At 41.3% G+C, this 24,034-nt stretch overlaps 1 protein-coding gene across 3 annotated transcripts in view; it reads right to left on the bottom strand.

The window, feature by feature from the left end:
* LOC124137586 (C-Maf-inducing protein-like) overlaps positions 1-24,034 on the bottom strand; it is a 109,764-nt gene that overhangs the window by 35,780 nt on the left and 49,950 nt on the right. For all 3 annotated transcript variants that reach the window (XM_046503953.2, XM_046503951.2, XM_046503954.2), the window contains exons 7-12: positions 23,878-23,958; positions 15,008-15,111; positions 10,092-10,193; positions 6,249-6,335; positions 4,075-4,140; positions 2,626-2,652 (exon numbers count right to left, since the gene is read on the bottom strand). In XM_046503953.2, coding sequence (XP_046359909.1) covers positions 2,626-2,652; positions 4,075-4,140; positions 6,249-6,335; positions 10,092-10,193; positions 15,008-15,111; positions 23,878-23,958 — 467 coding nt within the window. The remainder of the gene's footprint in view (positions 1-2,625; positions 2,653-4,074; positions 4,141-6,248; positions 6,336-10,091; positions 10,194-15,007; positions 15,112-23,877; positions 23,959-24,034) is intronic.

Below are 24,034 nucleotides of genomic sequence, written 5' to 3' on the forward strand. Positions count from 1 at the left end.
TACTGCATTTAAACAACTCTACAACAAAGAGCAATAGGTATCTGCACCATTCATTCACTTTAATGCATGGAAATTAAGGACCTGTGAAGTAATTCCAAGATTCAATAAATAAAAAGTAAAAAAAAACTAATCTTGATTCAAACTGATTATCAGTAAAGGTCATGTTAGCTGACCTTGCCCCACACGGGTTTGTTTACACTTCAGTCCTCCATCACCCTGCGAATGCAGTGGAATAGTGTAGTCTGTTTCACAGCCCCTCAACCATATTATTTTCCCTTCCACCCACCCTTACTGTAATGCCACTGCCTCAAATGAAGCAAGGGGCGGTCGGGTAGCCTAGTGGTTAAAGCGTTCGCTCGTCACGCCGAAGACCCGGGTTCGATTCCCGACATGGGTACAATGTGTGAAGCCCATTTCCGGTGTCCCCCGCCGTGATATTGCTGGAATATTGCTAAAAGCGGGGTAAAACCATACTCACTCACTCACTCAAATGAAGCAAGTCTACACGTTCAGGAATCCTCCCATATCACTGGTGCTCCTTTTCAATTCAAATGTAGTTTTTGTTTCTATCAAAATAATAATTTTTTAGACTAAGCGTTAGTCTATGTAATAGTGATGCATGTCTATTTCTTGTCAGGTAATCAAAAGTGGCTGTGTATAACTCGGAATTCAAATCAATTCTACCCTGTGCACAAACATTGTGCAAACCCTACCACTGCTCAAAACTGAAGCAATGTGCTGAGTAGAGGTTTTGTTTAAAGCCACACTCAGCAATATTCCAGCTATATGATGGCAGTCTTTAAAATCGAGTCTGGACAAGACAATCCAGGGATTGACATCATGAGCATAGATCCACGCAATTGTGATACGATGACATGCATCAACCAAGTCAGCAAGCCTGACCACCCCGTGAACCCGGTAGTCACCTCTTACGAAAAGCATAGTCGCCTTTTATGGTTTATGCATGGGTTGCTGAAGACCTATTCTACCCCAGATCTTCACAGGTCTGATTGGTCGGTTAAAATCACGGCTGACCCTGAATTCACGGGTGATGGAGGAACAATGTTGTATACACACACATGAAGTACTGATGATGCACAACTGGGTTGGAACAGTGTTACAGATCATCAGGCCAATAACCCCTGACAATAAAACTACCAGAGAGGATTACAGCTTACACCAAAACTAGGTTCCTTAATCTCCAACAACTTCCCAAGCAATCTACTGAACATCGGAAATACAGGACATGTTTGCAGGATGCTATGTCAATTTTCATCTTCAACCTCAATTGAAATATTTTATATGATTCACATGCACACATTTTTCTCAGTTCATCGCTACATTGTATCAACAACAATCACTGAAAGCACACTAATATTGAGTTCTTATTCAACCATTGCTAAACATAAATATCTAATAGTTGTCCTTGATCATTAGGGCAAACTGGATCAAGTAGTGATGATCAGTTTTGACAATGATCACAAAATAATCTGCCCTTTGTGGAATGTAACGATGTTGCTTGGACAATCAGTAATTTCCGGGCATGGGCTTAACAAAAAGGCAGATTCTAAGACAAGACATGGATTAGGTAAACTGGGTTCAAGCTGTTTTAGAAGTAACAGCATCATTTTCTGTAAGATCTGTGGTCAGGGTGATTCAGCCGACACTGCATCAAACGACCTGGCTGATTGAAGGCAGGCTTCAGATGGTGTTAGTGGATTTTGATCAGTGACATTTACGTGCGTGAATTCCAGTTTTTTATATATGTAAAATGGTACTCAGTCGTCAATGTGGTGTGAAACATCATGGGCGAGAGTGGTGAGAATAAAGAATTGAAAAACATGTTTTTTATCTCAAAACTGTAGGGAGTCACATGGAGAGATTCTACAGCTGTCAAAATGCCCACAATTGTCCTTCTCCCCCTCCCACCCCCCCCTAAAAGCCAAAAGCTAAATATGGTCGGTGAAAGTGACATGATTGCTGAAAGTGACATAGTGACATGATTCCCTATGGGTCTGTGATTGTATCCACACGGTAATAGTATAATGAACTTACTGCAAAGGGTGAGTTGAATGAAAATGGGGTTTAATGTCGCATTCAAGATTATTGTTCTCACATAGCCACACATGTGAGTGCTTCTTTGTACTAGTTCAGATTTATGACGTTTTTTCAGCGCTAGCTCACTGAGATACAATGACGCAGTTTAACATGGATATTCCTATATCAGACACATTATACTGACTCAGAGCCAACCAGTCATTGTTTTATCCCCTTAAGGCTGTGTGAGTGAGTGAGTTTGGTTTTATGCCGCTTTTAGCAATATTCCAGCAATATCAAGGCGGGGGACACCAGAAATGGGCTTCACGCATTGTACCCATGTCGGGATTCGAACCTGGGTCTTCGGCGTGACGAGCGAACGCTTTAACCACAAGGCTACCTGACCTCCCCCTTAAGGCTGTGCACAAGGGAGGGTAACACATAGTACCATCATTAACGTCTTATAAGCGGCCAGATGCTCTTTTGCAAAGTTAAATACATTATATTTAAACATTAAAGCCATTTCCACAATCACTGACTAAATCAACCATTATATACATTTAACAACACAACAAAATTTCTACTTACGATGTGAACACCTCATGGGCTATTGCACTGAAATAGAAAACATTTTTTATAGCATATTGGTAGATAATGCATCCACACCTATGTGCATCAACATTGCATCACTAGACTAAACAGGAATAATGTTAACACCTCTTTGAACAGCACTTGAATTTGGGATTCAGATGTTTGCCTTACAAGCCAAAATCGAACCATCCCCATGCCCACCTTTTCCTGAATGCTCTACAACTGCCTTAGCTACCTTAACACCAAAGTTATAAGCACACCCAGCTTAATTACATCACATCCTTTTTAGGAAAACACGTACATTCCCAATGCTGTACATCTTTGAAACAGAGAGTCCTGCGGCTATGGTTATCTTAAAAACAAATATATTAGCACTTCCGGATTAATTACATCAATTCTGGTTTGGGAAAAACATATGCCCAAGCAGTGCAACAGAAAGTCCTATGCCTCTAGCTACCTTGATAAGAAAGCTATATGCATTTCTGGTTGCATATGACCATGTCCAAGGTTGTAAAAATGTGTTTGCAATGCAAGATATCTATAAAACAGTTTCAAAGATTTCATATAAATACTTTGTGTTGGTTCATTACATTAAGATGCAAAACTACCTACTGAATGATTTCCAGTGACCTTGATTTTCAATAAAGGTTGCTCAAAAGCTAAGCCAGCCCATGCCCCGACCTAAGGATGATCTGTACCAAATCACATTCAGCTACTCTGAACACTTCTTGAGTTATCATGAGCATAATACATTTTGGAGTGTATGACCCAGAGAATGAATTTGACATAATGTCAGTGAAAAGTATTTCAAGAGATCATAGGGCTAACCAGCATGTAAATCATGGATGATGTTCCTCGGTGAAATTCAATGTAACAATGAAAAAATAGCATATGCTTCTCATTGAAAACAGAGGGCTGTGACCTACTTCTGATCTCAAAATATAGTCATCAGTTGTCATACGGAAGTATTCAAACAGAATAACCACTACATGCATAAGACTTAAAGACTTTAGTGAAATTGGCAAACATACATTCACCTGTGACCTTGACCTTATACGTAAGTCACACAACCAATTCAGATCATGGCCCCAGGGATGACATGTACCAAATTTCACTGACATACAGTAAAACAAACTTTTCTTTGCACTCTGACCTCTAGGATGACTTTGACCCTTAGCATGATTGGTCAATGTGGCACTAAATAATTCCCGGGGCTATGAAGAAGATATACATGATATAATATCCCGGGGCTATGAAGAAGATATACATGATATAATATCCCGGGGCTATGAAGAAGATATACATGATATAATATCCCATGGATGTCCAAGCACTGTGTGGTTTCAAAACAAAAAGAGTCACCAGCATTTAAATTTAGACAAAACCTTAAAGTATATTGATGTGGTGCTGCTTAATTAGTGGAAGTAATTTGTGTAATATACTCACTCATCTGGGAAGGGGATTGGTTGTAATAAGCTGCCAAGTACATACCGCCAATCGTCATACTCAGACCTGGAAAATCATCAAAATGGAGTTACCATCATGGAACACCTGATACTGCTCCGTGGTTCATGCACAACTTCAGACACCAAATCTACCCTTTCATTGCATGATGTCTTTAAGCAAAAACTATAATTGTAATATATCTTTCAACTTTGGATAAGGATATTCTGGGTGTCAAGTTTGGGGCTGAACAAAACTGATTGTTTGGAAGTGTGGTCATACAAATAGTATCTGATAAAGCAGTGGCACTGAATCATGATTTGTTTTATTTCAAGTTAATTAAACATCAGTGCATTATTCAATAATATTATGTCCACTAGTTCTGTAACAGGAAACAAAATCTCAGTACTAAGGGTGAGAGGTATCACCAGTACATCTGTAAACTGAGGTTCATTCTTTCCATTCTGTTAATTTTTTCATGCTCGATATATATCAGGTGATTTCAAATTGGGATAACTATCATGTGTTTAATGTTGTATACTTCCCTGTCTTCGCTGCCCAGGAGCGAGTACACTGGGTCTCATGATGGCTTCATATTTAATGAGTAAACATTATGTTGAACCAGGATCTTGTTCTGTTACATTTATGAACTACTGTTTATACCTTAATGTATCAGACTACTTCTGAACAAAAAATTTAGAATTATACCATATATTGTGATACATATCGCAATATGGCCTTGTGCATTAAAAAATAGTGATGCACTTTAAACCTCTAATACTCATCCCTTGTCAATTGTTTAGTAGTATATATTTATTAACCAGCAAAGTTAACAATGGCTGCCAAATTGTTGCTTCTTAATGAATTTAAAGACCTTATCAAAGAAGATTTAAACTTAAGGCCTTATCAAGGCTTGCCAGACTGCACATGTCAAGATCCTTTCAAGCATGTGTGAACCGGTATTCCTATTTGATTTTTGAATGTGAGTTTGGTAACTACAATACTCAATTAGGTGTACCCACTGCCTCTCTGTAAGTGACAGAAATGTAAACATAACGACTATATCAATATGAACCCAATAGTAAATATTGACCATCATACACAAAGAACAGGAAACAAACGACTGAGAGGAAGTCTGCTAGATACCCGCTTAGATCTATAGATTTGGTGCCATCTTGGCCTGCCACTACATCTAGTGTTATCTATCTATATATAGCCAAGGATGTATCTAGATCTGCTCTGTTCAGACCCAAGTCTGCTGCCTATGTCAGCACAAATTCCAAACTAGAATTACAAATTTCCAATTAATGTCTTGTAGTCATAACCAATGATAACAAATGTTATGGCTCTGAAGAGGTAACATGTATTTCACTGCTTACAAGACCAATACAGAGAATCCAAAAGGATTAATCCCTAGTTTTACACTGTTGCATTGAATGCAATGTTAATACCTCCTAATTTGAGAAAATAACTTTGGCAAAAATCCCTATTTTTCCAAGTTTGCCTGTCATGGGCACTTAGTTTGGAATCCTAGATAAATCGCTGATATCAATATTATCTTTCCATATATAAGTTAATGAGTTACAATAACCTAAGCACTAAGATTGTGTCATTCTGGACAGTCGGTCCTGGATGAGAGAGGGTTGGTAGTCGAATGGGCAATTACGCTATGGGTGACATGCAAACTGTAATGTCTTATTTGCTTCTTGTCTGCAAGAGTCAAGCTTTATCTTAGTGGCATATGTCATGGTGAGACCTAGCTATCTATTGTGTTGTAAGAGATGACTAAATGGACTGGGTCTACAGACTTGATGACTTGGTTGATTGTGTTTTTACAGGAGTGAGTGAGTGAGTTGGGTATAATGCCGCTTTAACCAGTATTCCAGTTATATCACAGCTTGTCAGCTTAATGCGGGAGTAAAGCCTGAAGTGATGCAGGTCTCAGTTGTAGTGCTGTGGTGAAACCCACAAGCATGTGCATGGTTCTGACAAACATAATCAGTTGAACCGGGATACGAACCCACAATCATAGGTTTCTGGCATGCCCAAGGGACGCAACTCTGCACAGTGAATCGTGACGCCTTAGATGACTGGGCCACCCGTGACCCCTCTTTACAGGAAGCAGTGTTACAAAACACACAAATACAAAACTTGACTGTCCGAAGGTTTCTACTTACATAGTCTCAAGCATGGAGATGTAGCAGAGGAGCTTTTCTGACCAGTCATTTTCTTCAAAGATGACATCAATGTTGTTATGCATAGCACTGTAACAAACACACGATTGTTAAAAAACAGATTCATAATTTATACATTTAGAATGATGAATACATTTCAAAACATGTTTAAGCGCCATACTGTTCAATATACATTTAGAATGATGAATACATTTCAAAACATGTTTAAGCGCCATACTGTTCAAGTATATGTTTCATTAAAGTGGGTCCCCAGTATGGTGATCTCCCTTCAGTTGCTGACGATTTCTAGCCCATTTTTAAATTGTGGTGTTCATTAATACTTACTGCCTTTTAATATTCTCAACTAGTTTTAAATCAAGTCTGTGATATTCTAGTTATTCTACTGTCCTTCGTTGACAGCTTTTTATTCAGTTTAAATATATGTATCATAAATGTATCATAAATGTAATTTCTCGTCACGATATGGCTGAAATATTGCCCATGTGACGTTAAATAATAACTCACTCACTCACTCATTAAAGTGAGTGAGAGTGAGTGAGTGAGTATGGTTTTACGCCGCTTTTAGCAATATTCCAGCAATATCACGGCGGTGGACACCAGAAATGGGCTTCACACATTGTACCCATGTCGGGAATCGAACCCGGGTCTTCGGCATGACAAGCAAACGCTTTAACCACTAGGCTACCCGACCGCCCCGTTTCATTAAAGTAGGAAAATCATTACACTCATACTATAGCACTGATATGCTACTGAGATACTGCTAAAGACACCATAAAGACAACTGGAATACCAAGGCACCTCAACTCAGTGTTCCCGTTAACTGGTAATTACCAGATTTTGACCGTTAAAATTAGGCTTGGGCCAGTAATTCCTGTGACTGCCAGTCCCTGTGGACCGGCAAATAAGATATCTTGTAAATCTTTGTTGTTGAACAAAACATTGTCGATAGTCCAAAAATTATACTTTTGAATGAAGTCCGCTTGTCTGTCATTAGGGTTTTACCGGTTGTCTATTTTTAGTGCAAGGAAATAATAATCACTTAGCGTCGAGATTAAATATCTATTTGTAGTGACTTAGTCTTGAATCAAAGTGAAATATTCATGAAAAAAAGAGAGAAAATTGTGATTGAACTAAGTGTAGATCACATGTAGGTCTAAATAAGTTACTTCAGAAATGACGTCACTGAATTTGTCAGCCATGAAAGTAAACTGCATTGAAACTGATGTTAACCAGGTAATTTTCATACGATATCAATTTGTTCAAAGTGGGGACTGACAAAATTTGGGTGGGACTGGTATTTTTTAAAGTTGTCAGTCCAATGAGAAGCTAGCGGGAACACTGCAACTGAGGTGCAAAAGGGCCCAAATTAGGATTTTAAGGTACCCCAAAGCTGTAAGTTCTGCAACAGGGCTATAGAAATATAACTAAAGGCTACTATTCCTGAGATATTGCAGATGAGCTATTAAGGTAGCTATTACCAAGATAACATTGGACTGTTATAAAGGCATTGCCACATACCTACAAAGGTGCCGGTATTGTCAGGAGGCCACTATTACTGAGATACTACTTTATTGCTTATACAAGGGCCGGTCAAAAAGTTCTAAACCTAACAAACAAAACCAACAACTGTTAAAGTGTTTTTAATTTTATTTTTCAACATAATCTCCCTGCTTTTCAATGCAATTCTCATATCGATAGTGAAGCTTTTCAATTCCAGTCAGGAAGTTTTCTGAAACCATCCTGAAAAACCCATTCATGGCAGTTTTGAGGTCATTATTGTCGACACAGTGCTACTCAAATAATGTACTACTTTGACTAGTTCACATTGAGATGGCCCATTGTTGAAAGTTAGTCAGGCTTAAAACTTTTTAAACAGCCCTCGAGAGAGCTTGTAAAATATTTCTGGGACTGCTGTTGCTGTGATAATACTTGAATACTGCTAGAGAGCTACAACTGACAAGATACCACTTAAATACTGGAACAAATTCACGTAGATCGGAGGGCTAGAATAGCAAGATACTTTTGAGAAGTCACTAATGTAGTGCTAAATATCTAATGTGATACAGAGGGCTACTTTATCTAGTTGTAGCAGGGCTATACGTATTCAAATACTGCCTCAAATATGAGCAAGGCTGAACTACTACCTCACCATACTGATGCCATGCTGCTCCATGTATGCATAACAATATGTACATTTGCACACAACACACAACACATGCTCAAAGTGAGTCCACTTATTAACACAGCCAACACATCAGTGTAAATTCAATTTGCATTCTCAGCTCCCTGGGGATCATGCAACTCAAGCTGCCTGTTAGGCTGTAGAAGGTTCTACATTCATGTTACCATATCATCTGACTGGGTACCCATTCACCGGTGGGTGAACATTTGCCGAGGGAGATACCACATGATATGAAATCTGTGTTTCACTGTGGGCCTTCATTAGTGTTACCCAGGCTTGTTAACACAACATTCCTCCCAGCACTCATGAATACATATTGACACTCTGCAGTAGAGCTGGGACAATACACCAACTGTGCGATCCGATACATATCATGATACCTAGTTCACGATCCGATATGTATCACGATACTTGCATATGCTCTTATCTGTGGTGCATAAGCCATCTTTGTCATAGTCAGGCTGCTCAAATACCTGGCATACTGATGATTTACAGTTGGCAGTGTCGCAATGAATGAAAAAATTGAATAAATGAAAATATTTACTTCTTCACTACTAATTTTCACCACAATTTAGTGCTTGATGTAACAACCATTCAAGTATATTTAAGGTATGAATCGATATTTTTTACTTTGTGTGCAACTGTGATCGATAGTTGTATCGGGAAGTAAAATATCGCAATCCACCGATGCATCGGTGTATTGTCCCAACTCTATTCTGCAGTGTAGCTTCTATTTTTAACCAATGAAGACACAGCGTGCTTCCAGCAAGAGGATACCAGGGAGTGTTCGACCAATGAGTGCTCAGAACCATGAATGCTCAGACCAATGAGTACTCAGATAACACTGGCAATACTTCTCCTGCAGTATGTGCCACAGTCATGTATTCATGAGTGATGAAGGAACATGTGCAAACCCCATGAAGTACTGACGATGGCATGGGGCAGGACCAAAGTCCTAGAAACTCTCAGAAGTTGCTTTCTGAATGCAATCACCAACCCACCACTGGCAGATCCTGAGGTGGGGAGCAGGGGTTCGCACTCCCCATTTTTCAGACACCTTTCATGTTAACTACTCACTCGGCCAAGTCACTTCTTTTCACAAAACCTGGATGCACCTCTGCCCACATACTCTCAACCACGGGGAAGGTTACAGGTACTTCACTGGTACACAGGACCACATGCCACCACAAATTTTACAAGTACTTTATTGGGTGGTCTTCACTAACAACAACAATAATAATAACAACACACAAATTTCACCAACTAATGCATTTTCACAATGCCTCATTTTAATTATTGTCAATGGATCGGTTAGCACTCTTTCTCAACTGACCCATAAAGATCTATGCTTGTCGTAAGAGGCGACTAGCGGGATCGGGTGGTCAGGCTCGCTGACTTGGTTTGAAGCATGTCATCGATCCCAATTGTGTGGATCGATGCTCATGATGTCAATCACTGAATTGTCTTGTCCAGACTGGATTATTTAAAGACCGCCATCATATAGCTGGATTATTGCTGAGTGTGGCGTTAAACAACAAACATACAAACAAACAACTCTTTCTCAACTCACTGAATTTACAACATAAGCTGAAAGGCCTTACGAGCTGCTAGAAGTCTAGTCTAGTCTTATCTGGCAAACTCACTTGCTCTTCTCCTCGTACAGGTTGTAGATGGCAGCCAGGCAGACAGCAACTAGGTTTGGCAACACCCTTGGGTGCGGACATGTATGGGAGGGTCCGTGCATACTGAAATACAATATCACAATGTCAAACAGGATCGGGTGGTCAGGCTCACTGACTTGGTTGATGCATGTCACCATATCCCAATTGCATAAATTAATGCTCATGATGACAATCACAGAATTGTCTGGTCCAGATTTGATTATTTAAAGACCACCGCAATCAAGATGGAATATTGCTGAGTGTGGCATTAAACAAACAAACAAACAAATAAACAAGAAAACAGCGTTATCACTATCTTCCCTCATGGGGCACATTAGAATTTTGTTTGTTTATACAGTATAATATATATATTATATATATTATATTATATATAGTATATAATATTAACTATAGAAAACAGTCCTATAAAGCCTTAGGAAGAGACAGGCAGTTGGGCTGCTTTATGTCATCAGACAAAATGATTAAAGGTGAAATTAATACACTCTAAATGCCCCTTCTCTGGAAAACATTATTCAGTCTTGTATCTCTTAAATAAGCAAATTTCAGTAGTTTCTGAGAAAACATCCCCATTGTACACACTATGCACCAAGTAAAATGACATGGAACTAGGGACCATAACTCTGTAAACAAGTTTACACTAACAATTTTCAAACTAAGTCTTGACAAGTATATCTTTGATAAGCATGCAAACTTTCATTCATGTAACTTCTGTAGTTTCTCAGAAAACTTGCCCCTATTTCACGCAGTATGCGCAAGGTGAAAAGCATGGAACAAGGGTCATAACTATGTAAAAAAAGCATTTAGGACACCAATTTTCAAATTCATTTGAGATCATGACCAGTAACATCAGTGCGTAAACTTTCATTTCTCGGACTTAAATGGTTTTTGAGACCCGGGCGGACAGACGGAAGGACAGAAAGATTCCGTTCCTCTATCCCCTGCCTGACTTTGTGGCAGGGGATGAAAATCAAACAAACAATAATTAATTTTTAAATGGATGATAATCTTTTTTCAGGATACATAATTCATTTCTGTGTATTTAATGGCATGGAACAATTTGAAACATGTTTGAAATGAACGATACCAGGGAATGGATTCTTAGATAAAGAAACAGATAGTCTAATTTCAAGAAATGTCAGATTCATAAATTCCAAATGCTACATTGAATTCATGATGACAATGAAATATTGAATTCTTGTGAAATATTGATGTCTCTGTCACTTTACGCATCGGATGAAAAGTTATCTCAACCACGTGGGGCATGAGGATCTGTGGCGCTCTAAATGAAATGTCAGCATCAATATTCCACAATAACCCCTCTGCAGAGGGAGTATTGGTCTTGACTTAATAATTGGTCATGTTGGCAAACTAATCCCATGAGGATAAGCTAAATATAACACCGTCAGTTCCAATGGTTCTGCCAGAGGAACCTGATGGGATATGGAACCATAGTTATCAGCACCATGCACTGTGGCCATCACACAGGGCGCCTGTCGTCATGGCATCTAATCCAGTCACCCACTTGGAGGTCTTGTTGGTCAGTGCTCATAGTGAACCACTTGAACACAGCTTACCATCACTGTGAAGATGGCAAATGTCAACGGGGAGAATTAATGTCAGTAGGGCAGAAGCAGATTGGGATACAAGCAGCAGAGTGAGGTGAGGTGAGGTGAAATTGGGTTTAACATCGCGTACAAGATCATTGCAATTACATAGCGACATGCATGCATGTACGTGTGTGTTTGTGTGGCTGCTTGTACTAGTCCGGGCTGATGCCGATTTATAGTGCTAGCTCACTGAGATACCATGCTGCAGTTTAACATGAATCCCCCCTCAGACACAGTATACTGACTCCGAGCCGACCAGTCCTTGTTTTAGCCCCTTAATGCCGAGAGCCAGACAGGGTAACAACAAGTACCATCTTTTCACGTCTTTTGGTATGACATGGCCAGGGATCAAACCCCGGACCTTCCACTCTCCAGGCAGATGCTCTACCACTAGACCACAGGCGGTCAGCAGAAGTAGAACTACAGATCGGGAATAAAAGCACGAGCTTCTTCGATATAAAGGTTTCATTTTGTCCAAGCAGATACAAGCAGAAATCTTGATGAAAATGTTTCATTCTGACATTCTTAATGTCCACGCAGTTTAACCGATACCCCACTCAGACACAATGAACTGCCTCCAAGTCTATCAGTCCTTATCAAATTCCCTTAATGCTGAGTGCTAGACAGGGTATAAACAACAAGTACCATCTCTTAATGCCTTTTGGTATGATGAGGTCAGGGATGTAAACCACTGACATTCCACTCTCAGGGCAGATGTTCTATCTATGAGTGAGTGAGTGAGTGAGTTTGGTTTTACGCCGCTTTTAGCAATATTACAGCAATATCACGGCAGGGGACATCAGAAATGGGCTTCACACATTGTACCAATGTCGGGAATCGAACCCGGGTCTCCGGCGTGACGAGCGAACGCTTTAACCACTAGGCTACCCGACTGCCCCGTTCTATCTATGAGGTGGCCAGGGAATCAAACCACTGACCTTCTGCTCTCCAGACAGATGCTCTATCCACAAGACCACAGAGGCAGTCAATGCTTATGTGAACATCATTTCAGTTATATCATGACATGCCAGCTTCATGTTTTTGTTTTGTTTGTTTGTTTGTTGTTTAACGTCGTACTCAGAAATATTCCAGCTATATGACAGTGATCTGTATATAATCAACTCTGGACCAGACAATCCAGGGATTGATATCATGAGCATCGATCTATGCAATTGGGATCGATGACATCCATCCACCAATTCTGCAAGCCTGACCAACCGATCCTGTTAGTTGCCTCTAATGACAAGCATAGTCGCCTTTTATAGGGAGCATGGGTTGCTGTAGAACAATTCTAACATGGACCTTCATAGGGTAGTTGAAGATGAACCAATCACAGCCTCTTTTATAACCTATTCTACCCCGGATCTTCACGGGCCACAGCAAGTATGAGTTGCTGAAGACCTGTTCTACCCTGGATCTTCATGGGCCACAGCAAGAATGGGTTGCTGAACACCTATTCTAACCTGGATCTTCACGGGCCACAGCAAGTATGAGTTGCTGAAGACCTGTTCTACCCTGGATCTTCACAGGCCACAGCAAGTATGGGTTGCTGAACACCTATTCTAACCTGGATCTTCACGGGCCACAGCAAGTATGGGATGCTGAAGACCTATTCTACCCCAGATCTTCACGGGCCACAGCAAATATAGGTTGCTGAAGACCTATTCTACCCCAGATCTTCACGGGCCACAGCAAGTATGGGATGCTGAAGACCTATTCTACCCCAGATCTTCACAGGCCACAGCAAGTATGGGTTGCTGAACACCTATTCTACCCCGGATCTTCACAGGCCACAGCAAGTATGGGTTGCTGAACACCTATTCTACCCCGGATCTTCAGAGGCCACAGCAAGTATGGGTTGCTTAACACCTATTCTATCCCAGATCTTCACGGGCCACAGCAAGTATGGGTTGCTGAAGACCTGGGCCCACTTGCACAAAGCGATCTTAGCGCTACAACTATTGTAAGCCTATGTTAAAGTATGGGAGTTATGATCATCTTAGTGCTAAGATCGCTTTGTGCAAGTGGGCCCTGTTCTACCCCAGATCTTCACAGGCCACAGCAAGTATGGGATGCTGAAGACCTATTCTACCCCAGATCTTCACAGGCCACAGCAAGTATGGGATGCTGAAGACCTATTCTACCCCAGATCTTCACAGGCCACAGTAAGTATGGGTTGCTGAACACCTATTCTACCCCGGATCTTCACGGGCCACAGCAAGTATGGGATGCTTAACACCTATTCTATCCCAGATCTTCACGGGCCACAGCAAGTATGGGTTTAAAGAGAAGGGTCAAAATCAATGTAAATGAGGGGCAAGAATCCCCATTAGCACACCTGGCAACAAAGAGAGGGAACAGACAAGAGTTGCTGCACCCCAGACCACTGCACCATCTGTGCCCAAACAGAATGTAAGAACTGACAAGATCATTTATAATTAGCACTTCCTAGAGGAATAAACATGACCATTTCAGAATGTTTGCAATGCAATGTCGTGCACTCTACACCAGTCATTGTGAGACTTGAACTTGTTTGATAGACCAGACAACAGAGTGTATCCACTGAAACTACACAACATCCTAAAATAGTAGTTTAATGACATATCCTAGACAGGCGGGGAATGGCAGCAGAGATTCCATCAGAAACGACTCTGCTGCCATGTTAATGGTTAATTTTACTGCTTCCAGTACAGCAGTACAGAGATAGCCGATATGTTGGAGATCAATCTATCTGTAGATTCCACTTCGTATTTGCTCTGGATTTACCAAAAATAGTTGCATACTCTGAATCTCATTAAGGTAGTTTATATTGACCAAGATAGTTTGCTTTCAATGATTGCATTTTAGCAGATAAGTAATTGCACAAAGCAATGCTACAACTAATAATGATTGCAACTGGGTTTTTTTTCAAATACTGTTACAATGCATACGTGGGCTCTGGCTCTCTTCATATTTCCTGTGATGATAATTCATGCATTGCAATTTGATTTGATCACACACTATCTCAACGTTTGAAATCAAGCATGAAAATATAAAACGTCAAAGCCAGAGAATCAATTATCTGTCAAGACTGAAAGTCCACGGGTCCTTGACATACCCCCATGCTAAAAGTAAGGATTTAAGGGGTCTCAGATTCAAATGCCACAGGAGCAAATTTCAAAGACCATGAAGTCAGGCCCCCTTAATTTCAAACACTGTTGTTATAATGTTGTCGGCTTAAATAAGATGGAATAAGTGTCAAGATGGTATAAGCGAGTCCACTGATCTCACCTCCTGACGAAGTTCTGCACTACCCGTATGCCATCATTCTGACAGTTCAAGGCTTGGATATATTCCTGAACAAAAAATCGCATCTGGGGATTCTTTCCAAAATCCTGCAAAAAAAAAAAGGAACATCATTGAAATGTATGAACACATAAACAACACATTCACATAAGAAATAACAGGAACAAAATCCTTTCCAATTTGGTCTCTGCTCATAGAAGAATCCACTGTACAATTCCGACTACCGGCATATCATGAGCATGTGTTTATGAATCACTATGAAATAGTGAGATCAGGTGTTCACGAAAAGGTGACTGTATCCTGCCACACCAGTGGCACCCGTCCAGTGTTTGAAATGAGTGCCTGCTCAAAGGACTGTGGCAGGTAGATTTCGTGTCCGGCCCTTCGTTTCAAAATTGTATGGGTCCTAAATTTATTTGACATAAAAAGCTGCAGGGTTTTTGCACACATGGTCCTGAAGAGTTTAGTCAGGCCTGCAGCTTCTAAAGACTCTTGGTCTTGATGGCAGCCTGGCATTATATTTTTATTAGAACACTGCACCCGTCACAAATACATGGAATTACTTTTACAATTAATTTTCAGACTATTTTAAATTTCACCCTTATAAATACAAACATAAGCAACATAAAACATTACCATAATCACATATTTCTGCTAAAAACAGAATCCATTGTACGATTCCGACTATAAGCATGTGACTAGAAATCACTATCAAATACCAAGTTTAGCTTTCTTATCAAAACATGATTTCACGATACAAAAGATTCAATTGTGGCACAGAGAATCGTAATCATCGAAAGTGCAGTGAATTGTTCCACCCCGTGTGACCCTGCATCCTACACTTGATCCTAGAAATCACTGTTGCAGGTATTGTAAACATATGACTCAAACAAAGTTAGGGATTACTCGATTCTTTCATATTACTATAGTTAATTAGTCATGGCATAATAGTGAGTGAGTGAGTGAGTATGGTTTTATGCCGCTTTTAGCAATATTCCAGCAATATCACGGCGGGGGACACCAGAAATGGGCTTCACACATTGTACCCATTTCGGGAATCGAACCCGGGTCTTCGTCGTGACGAGCGAACGCTTTAACCAATAGGCTACCCGACCGCCCCCATGGCATAATAGATTTACTGTAGTAATATAAAAGAATTGGTTGGTCCCAAACTTCTTTTGTGTAGTACGGTATATTACCACAGAGTTAAACACCATTGGAAAATTCAATTTGCCTACAATTCATTTTGGATTTGAGGCTTATGTAACATTAACACATTCTGGGAGCAATCTACTAGTTCTCACAACAACTCTCTACTCTGGAACCAGGAGCAGTATGAATCCCTGCAATCTCCTGATTGAGGTAAATCAGGGCAAAGAGCCTGACAATCAACATCATGCCTCAGTACGCAGATGAACACTAATGACAAGCAATGGGACCAGCACTATTGATTGCCAGGGCAGACAGAGCATGCATTGTCTGTCTGGGGGCTTTAGCATGGAAATTATAGTCACTTGTCATGGAGCAATGCCCCGATGTGTGGCGACAACTTTTAGCCTCGCTCCCTCAGGTACTGTTTTCAATATGTGCGAATTCCAAAACACTTTTAGTCTATGATAGGCATTATAATGACATGAATCTTGTATGATAACAACTCATTGTTTGTGATAATGTTTCAAGGCGACTTCCTGCTCCCTCGTCAGGTTTGTTTTTTGGTTTGTTTGTTTGTTTTTTAACCCCGCACTCAGCACTGTTCCAGCTATGATGGCGGTCTGTAAGTAATCAAGTCTGGGCCAGACAATCCAGTGATTGACATTATAAGCATCGATCCACGCAGTTGGGTTACGATGACATACATCAACCAAGTCAGTGAGCCTGACCACCTGATCAGTTAGTCGCCTCTTCAGGTAATGAAGGGGCAAGATTAGCTCTGATTACTTAAGTGTTGGCTTCCATTGTTTATTGCTAATCACCTTATCAGCGCCAATCATCTGTTGGCTTCCTTTGATAGCTTGTACCTTTGTTAGTTTCCACCTTTCTGTTATCTTATTAATTTTGTTGTCCTTACATGTACATATATACGCTCTCTGCCTCATGGCATTCATTCACCTGATGAAGGAGTAAGCATATACTACGAAACGTTGTGTTCCTCATAATAAAGAAGTTGACATTTATATACTCTCTTCCTTATGTGAATCACTTCTAAATGCCATTCAAAGACAAGGGCAAGAATTAGCACAGAAACGTTGCTACAAAAAAGAAAGAAGTTGTTATCCATAAATGTTTCATGTCTTCAAAATACATGTAATTTCACATGTTTTAAAATGTTTCTTACATGACTGATGGGTATGAGTGTACGGGTACTACATTTTTCGCAACTTATCATGTTTGTGTAAATGTAACTTTTTTTATAGTTTCTGATCAATCACTGTAATAGGAAACCCTGGAACAGTCATAGTGCATAAATACAAAATGTGTAGCTGGTCATTTGATCCCTGACTTTGTCTCTCCGTATGAGACATCTGTCAGAGGGCTAGACTGAGAGATTTCACATACAGAACATGATTTGTCAAGTCATAAGATTTTGCTGCAACAATGTTTAATAAAATCATTATTGCAGAACTAAAGAGTCAAGACTCAGGGTTGCATCAAGTGATAATAATAAAGATGACATTTCCCACGACTGTCCACTTAGTCCAAGAAGGGCTACTCTTATTTGCAACAGTAAGTTCAAGGTCATTTACTAAGTAGCATGTACCTATGCTCACTGCCTTTTAAATACACAGATGGTGAGTTCATCATACTGACAGCCTGTACAAACTACTTTGAGCAGGGCCTATGTGACGCCAATACAAACCACGTGATGATGGCCTAAGTGGCGCCAATACAAACCACGTGATGATGGCCTATGTGGCGCCAATACAAACCATGTGATGATGGCCTATGTGGCGCCAATACAAACCACGTGATGAGGGCCCATGTGGCGCCAATACAAACCACGTGATGATGGGCCTATGTGACGCCAATACAAACAACATGATGATGGGCTAGTGACGCCAACACAAACCACGTGATGATGGGCCTATGTGACGCCAATACAAACCAAATGATGATGGGCCTATGTGACGCCAACACAAACCACGTGATGATGGGCCTATGTGACACCAACACAAACCACGTGATGATGGGCCTATATGACACCAACACAAACCACGTGATGATGGGCCTATGTGACGCCAACACAAACCACGTGATGATGGGCCTATGTGATGCCAAAACAAACCCCGTAATGATGGGCCTATGTGACACCAACACAAACCACGTGATGATGGGCCTATGTGACGCCAACACAAACCCTGTGATGATGGGCCTATGTGATACCAACACAAACCCCGTGATGATGTGCCTATGTGACGCCAAAACAAACCACGTGATGATTGGCCTATGTGATACCAACACAAACCACGTGATGATGGGCCTATGTGACACCAACACAAACCACGTGATGATGGGCCTATGTGACGCCAATACAAACCACGTGATGATGCACCTATATGACACCAACACAAACCACGTGATGATGGTCCATGTGACGCCAATACAAACCACGTGATGATGGGCCTATGTGACACCAATACAAACCACGTGATGATGCACCTATATGACACCAACACAAACCACCTGATGATGGTCCATGTGACACCAACACAAACCCCGTGATGATGGGCCTATGTGACGCCAATACAAACCAAGTGATGATGGCCTATGTGACACCAACACAAACCACGTGATGATGGGCCTATGTGACGCCAATACAAACCACGTGATGATGGCCTATGTGACACCAACACAAACAAAGTGATGATGGTCCATGTGACACCAACACAAACCCCGTGATGATGGGCCTATGTGACGCCAATACAAACCACGTGATGATGGCCTATGTGACACCAACACAAACAAAGCGATGATGGCCTATGTGACACCAACACAAACCCCGTGATGATGGGCCTATGTGACGCCAATACAAACCACGTGATGATGGCCTATGTGACGCCAACACAAACCACGTGATTATGGGCCTATGTGACACCAACACAAACCACGTGATGATGGCCTATGTGACACCAACACAAACCACGTGATGATGGCCCATGTGACGCCAACACAAACCACGTGATGATGGGCCTATGTGACACCAACACAAACCACGTGATGATGGGCCTATGTGACGCCAATACAAACCACGTGATGATTGGCCTATGTGACGCCAATACAAACCACGTGATGATGGGCCTATGTGACGCCAATACAAACCACGTGATGATGGGCCTATGTGACGCCAATACAAACCACGTGATGATTGGCCTATAGGATGCCAATAGAAAGCCTGTGATGATGGGCCAATGTGACGCCAATACAAACCATGTGATGATGGCCTATGTGACGCTAATACAAACCATGTGATGATGGCCTATGCGACACCAATACAAACTATATCATGATGTGCCTATATGACATCTGATACTAACCACACAATGATGGATCTATAACACTGATCGTTAATACAAGCCGTACAACATTTGGCAATTTATGATGGCCAATACTAACACACAGTGCTGAGCTTGTATGATGGCCTATAAATACCATGAAATGGTGAGTTTGTTTGATTTTTTATCAATGCTTGGCCTGTAACACTGACAGTCACTATAAACCATGAATTGCTAAGGCCACCACCCTCATGACCAAAACTTCTTTTATTTTTATTCTACATGCTACATCATAGCATACAAAATGCAGAAAATGGTGAGACAGAACACAGCTCATTTTAAATTTCAGTTTGGTACTCATTTATACATGGACCTTTAACAAACTACTTTTCTGAACCATTTGGTCTCACAGAAATCATCCTAGTGTTAAAAACATTTGTTGCTGGACAGCTTGATTAACACTGTCTGTAACACACAAAGAGTAAAGTGCCCATTCTTCTTGGCTAGTTAATCACATGCCCTGCAGAGGGTACAAGTCCCGGGCTGCAAATACCCCCATCTGTTCATAAAGACCCCAGGCACAATCACATCCAACATGAAGGCAACCTTTCTAGTCTCTTCAAAAATCTGCAATTCTTGAAATAGAGCACTTCAAGCCTGACTATGACAAGTATGTGTCGTGTAAGGAGAGTTGGAAGCCTGCTTCTTCAAATAATCAGCAATGTCAGTGTATGTGAGAGAACAGGGTGGTGTGTCACACTGTAGGTGTGAGGACATGCCCTGCTTGCTTGGTTTGTCATACTGTAGGTGAGAGGACATGCCCTGCTTGCTTGGTTTGTCACACTGTAGGTGTGAGGACATGCCCTACTTGGTTGGTTTGTCACACTGTAGGTGAGAGGACATGCCCTACTTGGTTGGTTTGTCACACTGTAGGTGAGAGGACATGCCCTGCTTGGTTGGTTTGTCACACTGTAGGTGAGAGGACATGCCCATCGTCAGACCAAGGTGAAAGGCTGCGTCTTGCAACTGCGTCAGCTCACACTGCAGGTGAGAGGACATGCCCTACTTGGTTGGTTTGTCACACTGTAGGTGAGAGGACATGCCCTACTTGGTTGGTTTGACACACTGTAGGTGAGAGGACATGCCCATCGTCAGACCAAGGTGAGAGGCTGCGTCTTGCAACTGCGTCAGCTCACACTGCAGGTGAGAGGACATGCCCTACTTGGTTGGTTTGTCACACTGTAGGTGAGAGGACATGCCCTACTTGGTTGGTTTGTCACACTGCAGGTGAGAGGACATGCCCTACTTGGTTGGTTTGTCACACTGTAGGTGAGAGGACATGCCCTACTTGGTTGGTTTGACACACTGTAGGTGAGAGGACATGCCCATCGTCAGACCAAGGTGAGAGGCTGCGTCTTGCAACTGCGTCAGCTCACACTGCAGGTGAGAGGACATGCCCTACTTGGTTGGTTTGTCACACTGTAGGTGAGAGGACATGCCCTACTTGGTTGGTTTGTCACACTGTAGGTGAGAGGACATGCCCTACTTGGTTGGTTTGTCACACTGTAGGTGAGAGGACATGCCCATCGTCAGACCAAGGTGAGAGGCTGCGTCTTGCAGCTGGGTCAGTTCACACTGCAGGTGAGAGGACATGGCCTGTGTCCCACTCAAAGTGAGAGGACATGCCAGGAATCACACTGCAGGTGAGAGGACATGCCCTGCCTAGGTGATTTGTGAACATTTTCATTCTTAAATAATATCACGACAAATTTAACACCATGACAAAATGTCATATCATGATGCTAGACAATACGTCATACGTGGAGAAGAAGGTAACGCACAGGCAGATAACAGACTATGCATCATGACATCATGGCAGGACAGAAATAAGCACCTGTGTTTGTCAATGACAATGAAATCCTATACCTCCTTTATTTAGTTGAGACGCAAATTGTGTTTCTTGAAATCCAATGTTTGTGAGGTAATTACAAAGAAAGATCATATTTCCCACAAACACATCTACAGGCACCAAATCATCAGATTACCGAGCAACACAAAAGTGTCAAGATTTCTGGTGTTATGTATTCTGGGCTAGAACGTATTAATTTGGCATTGTAGCAGCATTTGATATCACATTAGATTAGATTATACAGAGGTGGTGATCCAGGATTTCAAGGGGTGCACACAAACCTAGTCACAAAGTGATCTTTGTTCGTTTGTTGTTTAATGCTGCACTCCGCAATATTCCTGCTCTATGACAATCCAGTGATTGACATCATGAGCATTGATCCACGAAATTGGGATACGATGACATGCAACAACCCTATCCCGTAAGTCACCTCTTTAGGTAATGAAGCACATGGTAAGGAAGGAAGGGTGCACTATTTGCAAACCCCACCCGCCCAACCACCCATTTATCATATTTATTATCAGCATCAAATAATTGTCAGTAAAACGTATAATTACCCAATATTTTTCAGGTAGCAAAAACGAAACTGCAATTGACAACGGATAAGGATCTATACCAAAACGTCGCTTTTTACAGTATTAAAGAAGTTGTTATCCATAAAATTGTGTCTACCTTGTCATCCGTCAACTTCTAAGTAATGACTATCAAACAATTTGCAATTAGGATACACAAGTGCTTTATCATGTCATAATTGTTTTAATTCAAGCATGAATGTGGAAGCACATGCAAGAGTCCAAATTCACTACCCGGGTACCAACCCCCCCAATTACCCGACCCTACCCTGGTACCCGCTGTAGGTCTCAGGAGATAGGTACAAAATGTCCGATTGGGAAATGTTTTACCATTGCCCTAGCAAAATGCACTTAGATACACATACAGAACAATCTGGTCATGCATACACTGAAGTTGACTGGAGCTTCATCTATATTCAAAATATATGAATGTCAGAAGGAATGCGTTCTGAGTTCTAGATAATTTTTGTCATTTATATCAGATGACACCATGGGTCTGGGTAGTCCTGTGGGTACCCGGGTCATACTCAGTACCCACCTGACCTGAGTTCCCGAGTTACTCATCCCAGCCCTAAAGGAAAGGCAACAAAACGAAATCAAACAAGTATTTGTCACAGAGTGACGAAATATCCCCCGCCATATACACCATAGTACCAAATATGAAGACAATCCAGCGATTAGTTCTTGAGATATCGCGGCAACACCGTTTTCCAACTCTAAAAGCAGATTTGCCTGCTGTGACCTTGAAAATGGGATCAAGGTCACCAAAACCGACTGGTGTCTGCATATACACTATAGTTCCAAATATGAAGACAATCCAGTGTTTAGTTCTTGAGATATCGCGGCAACACCGTTTTCCAACTCCAAAAGCAGATTTGCCTGCTGTGACCTTGAAAATGGGGTCAAGGTCACCAAAACCGACTGGTGTCTGCGGTGTCTGTATATACACCATAGTTCCAAATATGAAGACAATCCAGTGTTTAGTTCTTGAGATATCGCGGCAACACCGTTTTCCAACTCTAAAAGCAGATTTGTCTGCTGTGACCTTGAAAATGGGATCAAGGTCACCAAAACCGACTGGTGTCTGCGGAGTCTGTATATACATCATAGTTCCAAATATGAAGACAATCCAGTGTTTAGTTCTTGAGATATCGCGGCAACACCGTTTTCCAACTCTAAAAGCAGATTTGTCTGCTGTGACCTTGAAAATGGGATCAAGGTCACCAAAACCGACTGGTGTCTGCGGAGTCTGTATATACACCATAGTTCCAAATATGAAGACAATCCAGTGTTTAGTTCTTGAGATATCGCGGCAACAAACAGGTGGGACGTACGGACGGACGTACGGACGGACGGACAGACGGACGTACGGACGGACGTACGGACGGTCGTGAATACTATATCCCCCGCTTCGCGCTTTCGCGCGGCGGGGGATAATGAGAGCATGAAGACACAGAAGGCCAGGACAATTTAATCACTTGTTTTACAAATTTGCAGGTTAATTTTAGCCATTTCAAAAGAAAGTATCTGAAGTATTCATGTTTGATAATTCATAGCTTAAAAATTAGTTTCATTGCCATGTCTTCCCCTTGCTCCTGAAAAGATTTCATCTGAAGAAGAAGGATCGCACATTTCGCCCAGCAAAAGAACCCCAAAATGAAATATGGTTTAAGGCACAAGGCAGAACAAATCTGCAGTCATTGAACATTTTTCTTTAAGTGACTGTCAATCAATCTATGTTTCCTCCTGCCTTTAAGTATTTGGGTAAAAAATTGTAAAGCAGGTTATCAAATATGTCTGGCCTTCAGAGGAATCAAAGGTCTCATAGCTTATATTCTATGGCTTACTCATCTTTGGTACTTATTAGGTATTTAGTGTACTCACCATATTGTGTTTTAATATCCTTTGAACCACAGGGGTGAACAGCTCTATCACTATGCTAGACCGGGGACTGTTTTTACAGTGCTGAAATACAACATCAAGAAGTTAAAGTCATGACAGGATTAAGTGAGTGCGGCCTTACATTGCTCTCAGCAATATT

The sequence above is a fragment of the Haliotis rufescens genome, unplaced genomic scaffold (genome assembly GCF_023055435.1).
Source record: "Haliotis rufescens isolate VD_foot unplaced genomic scaffold, xgHalRufe1.0.p SCAF_19, whole genome shotgun sequence".
In the NCBI taxonomy this organism is placed as follows: Eukaryota; Metazoa; Mollusca; class Gastropoda; order Lepetellida; family Haliotidae; genus Haliotis; species Haliotis rufescens.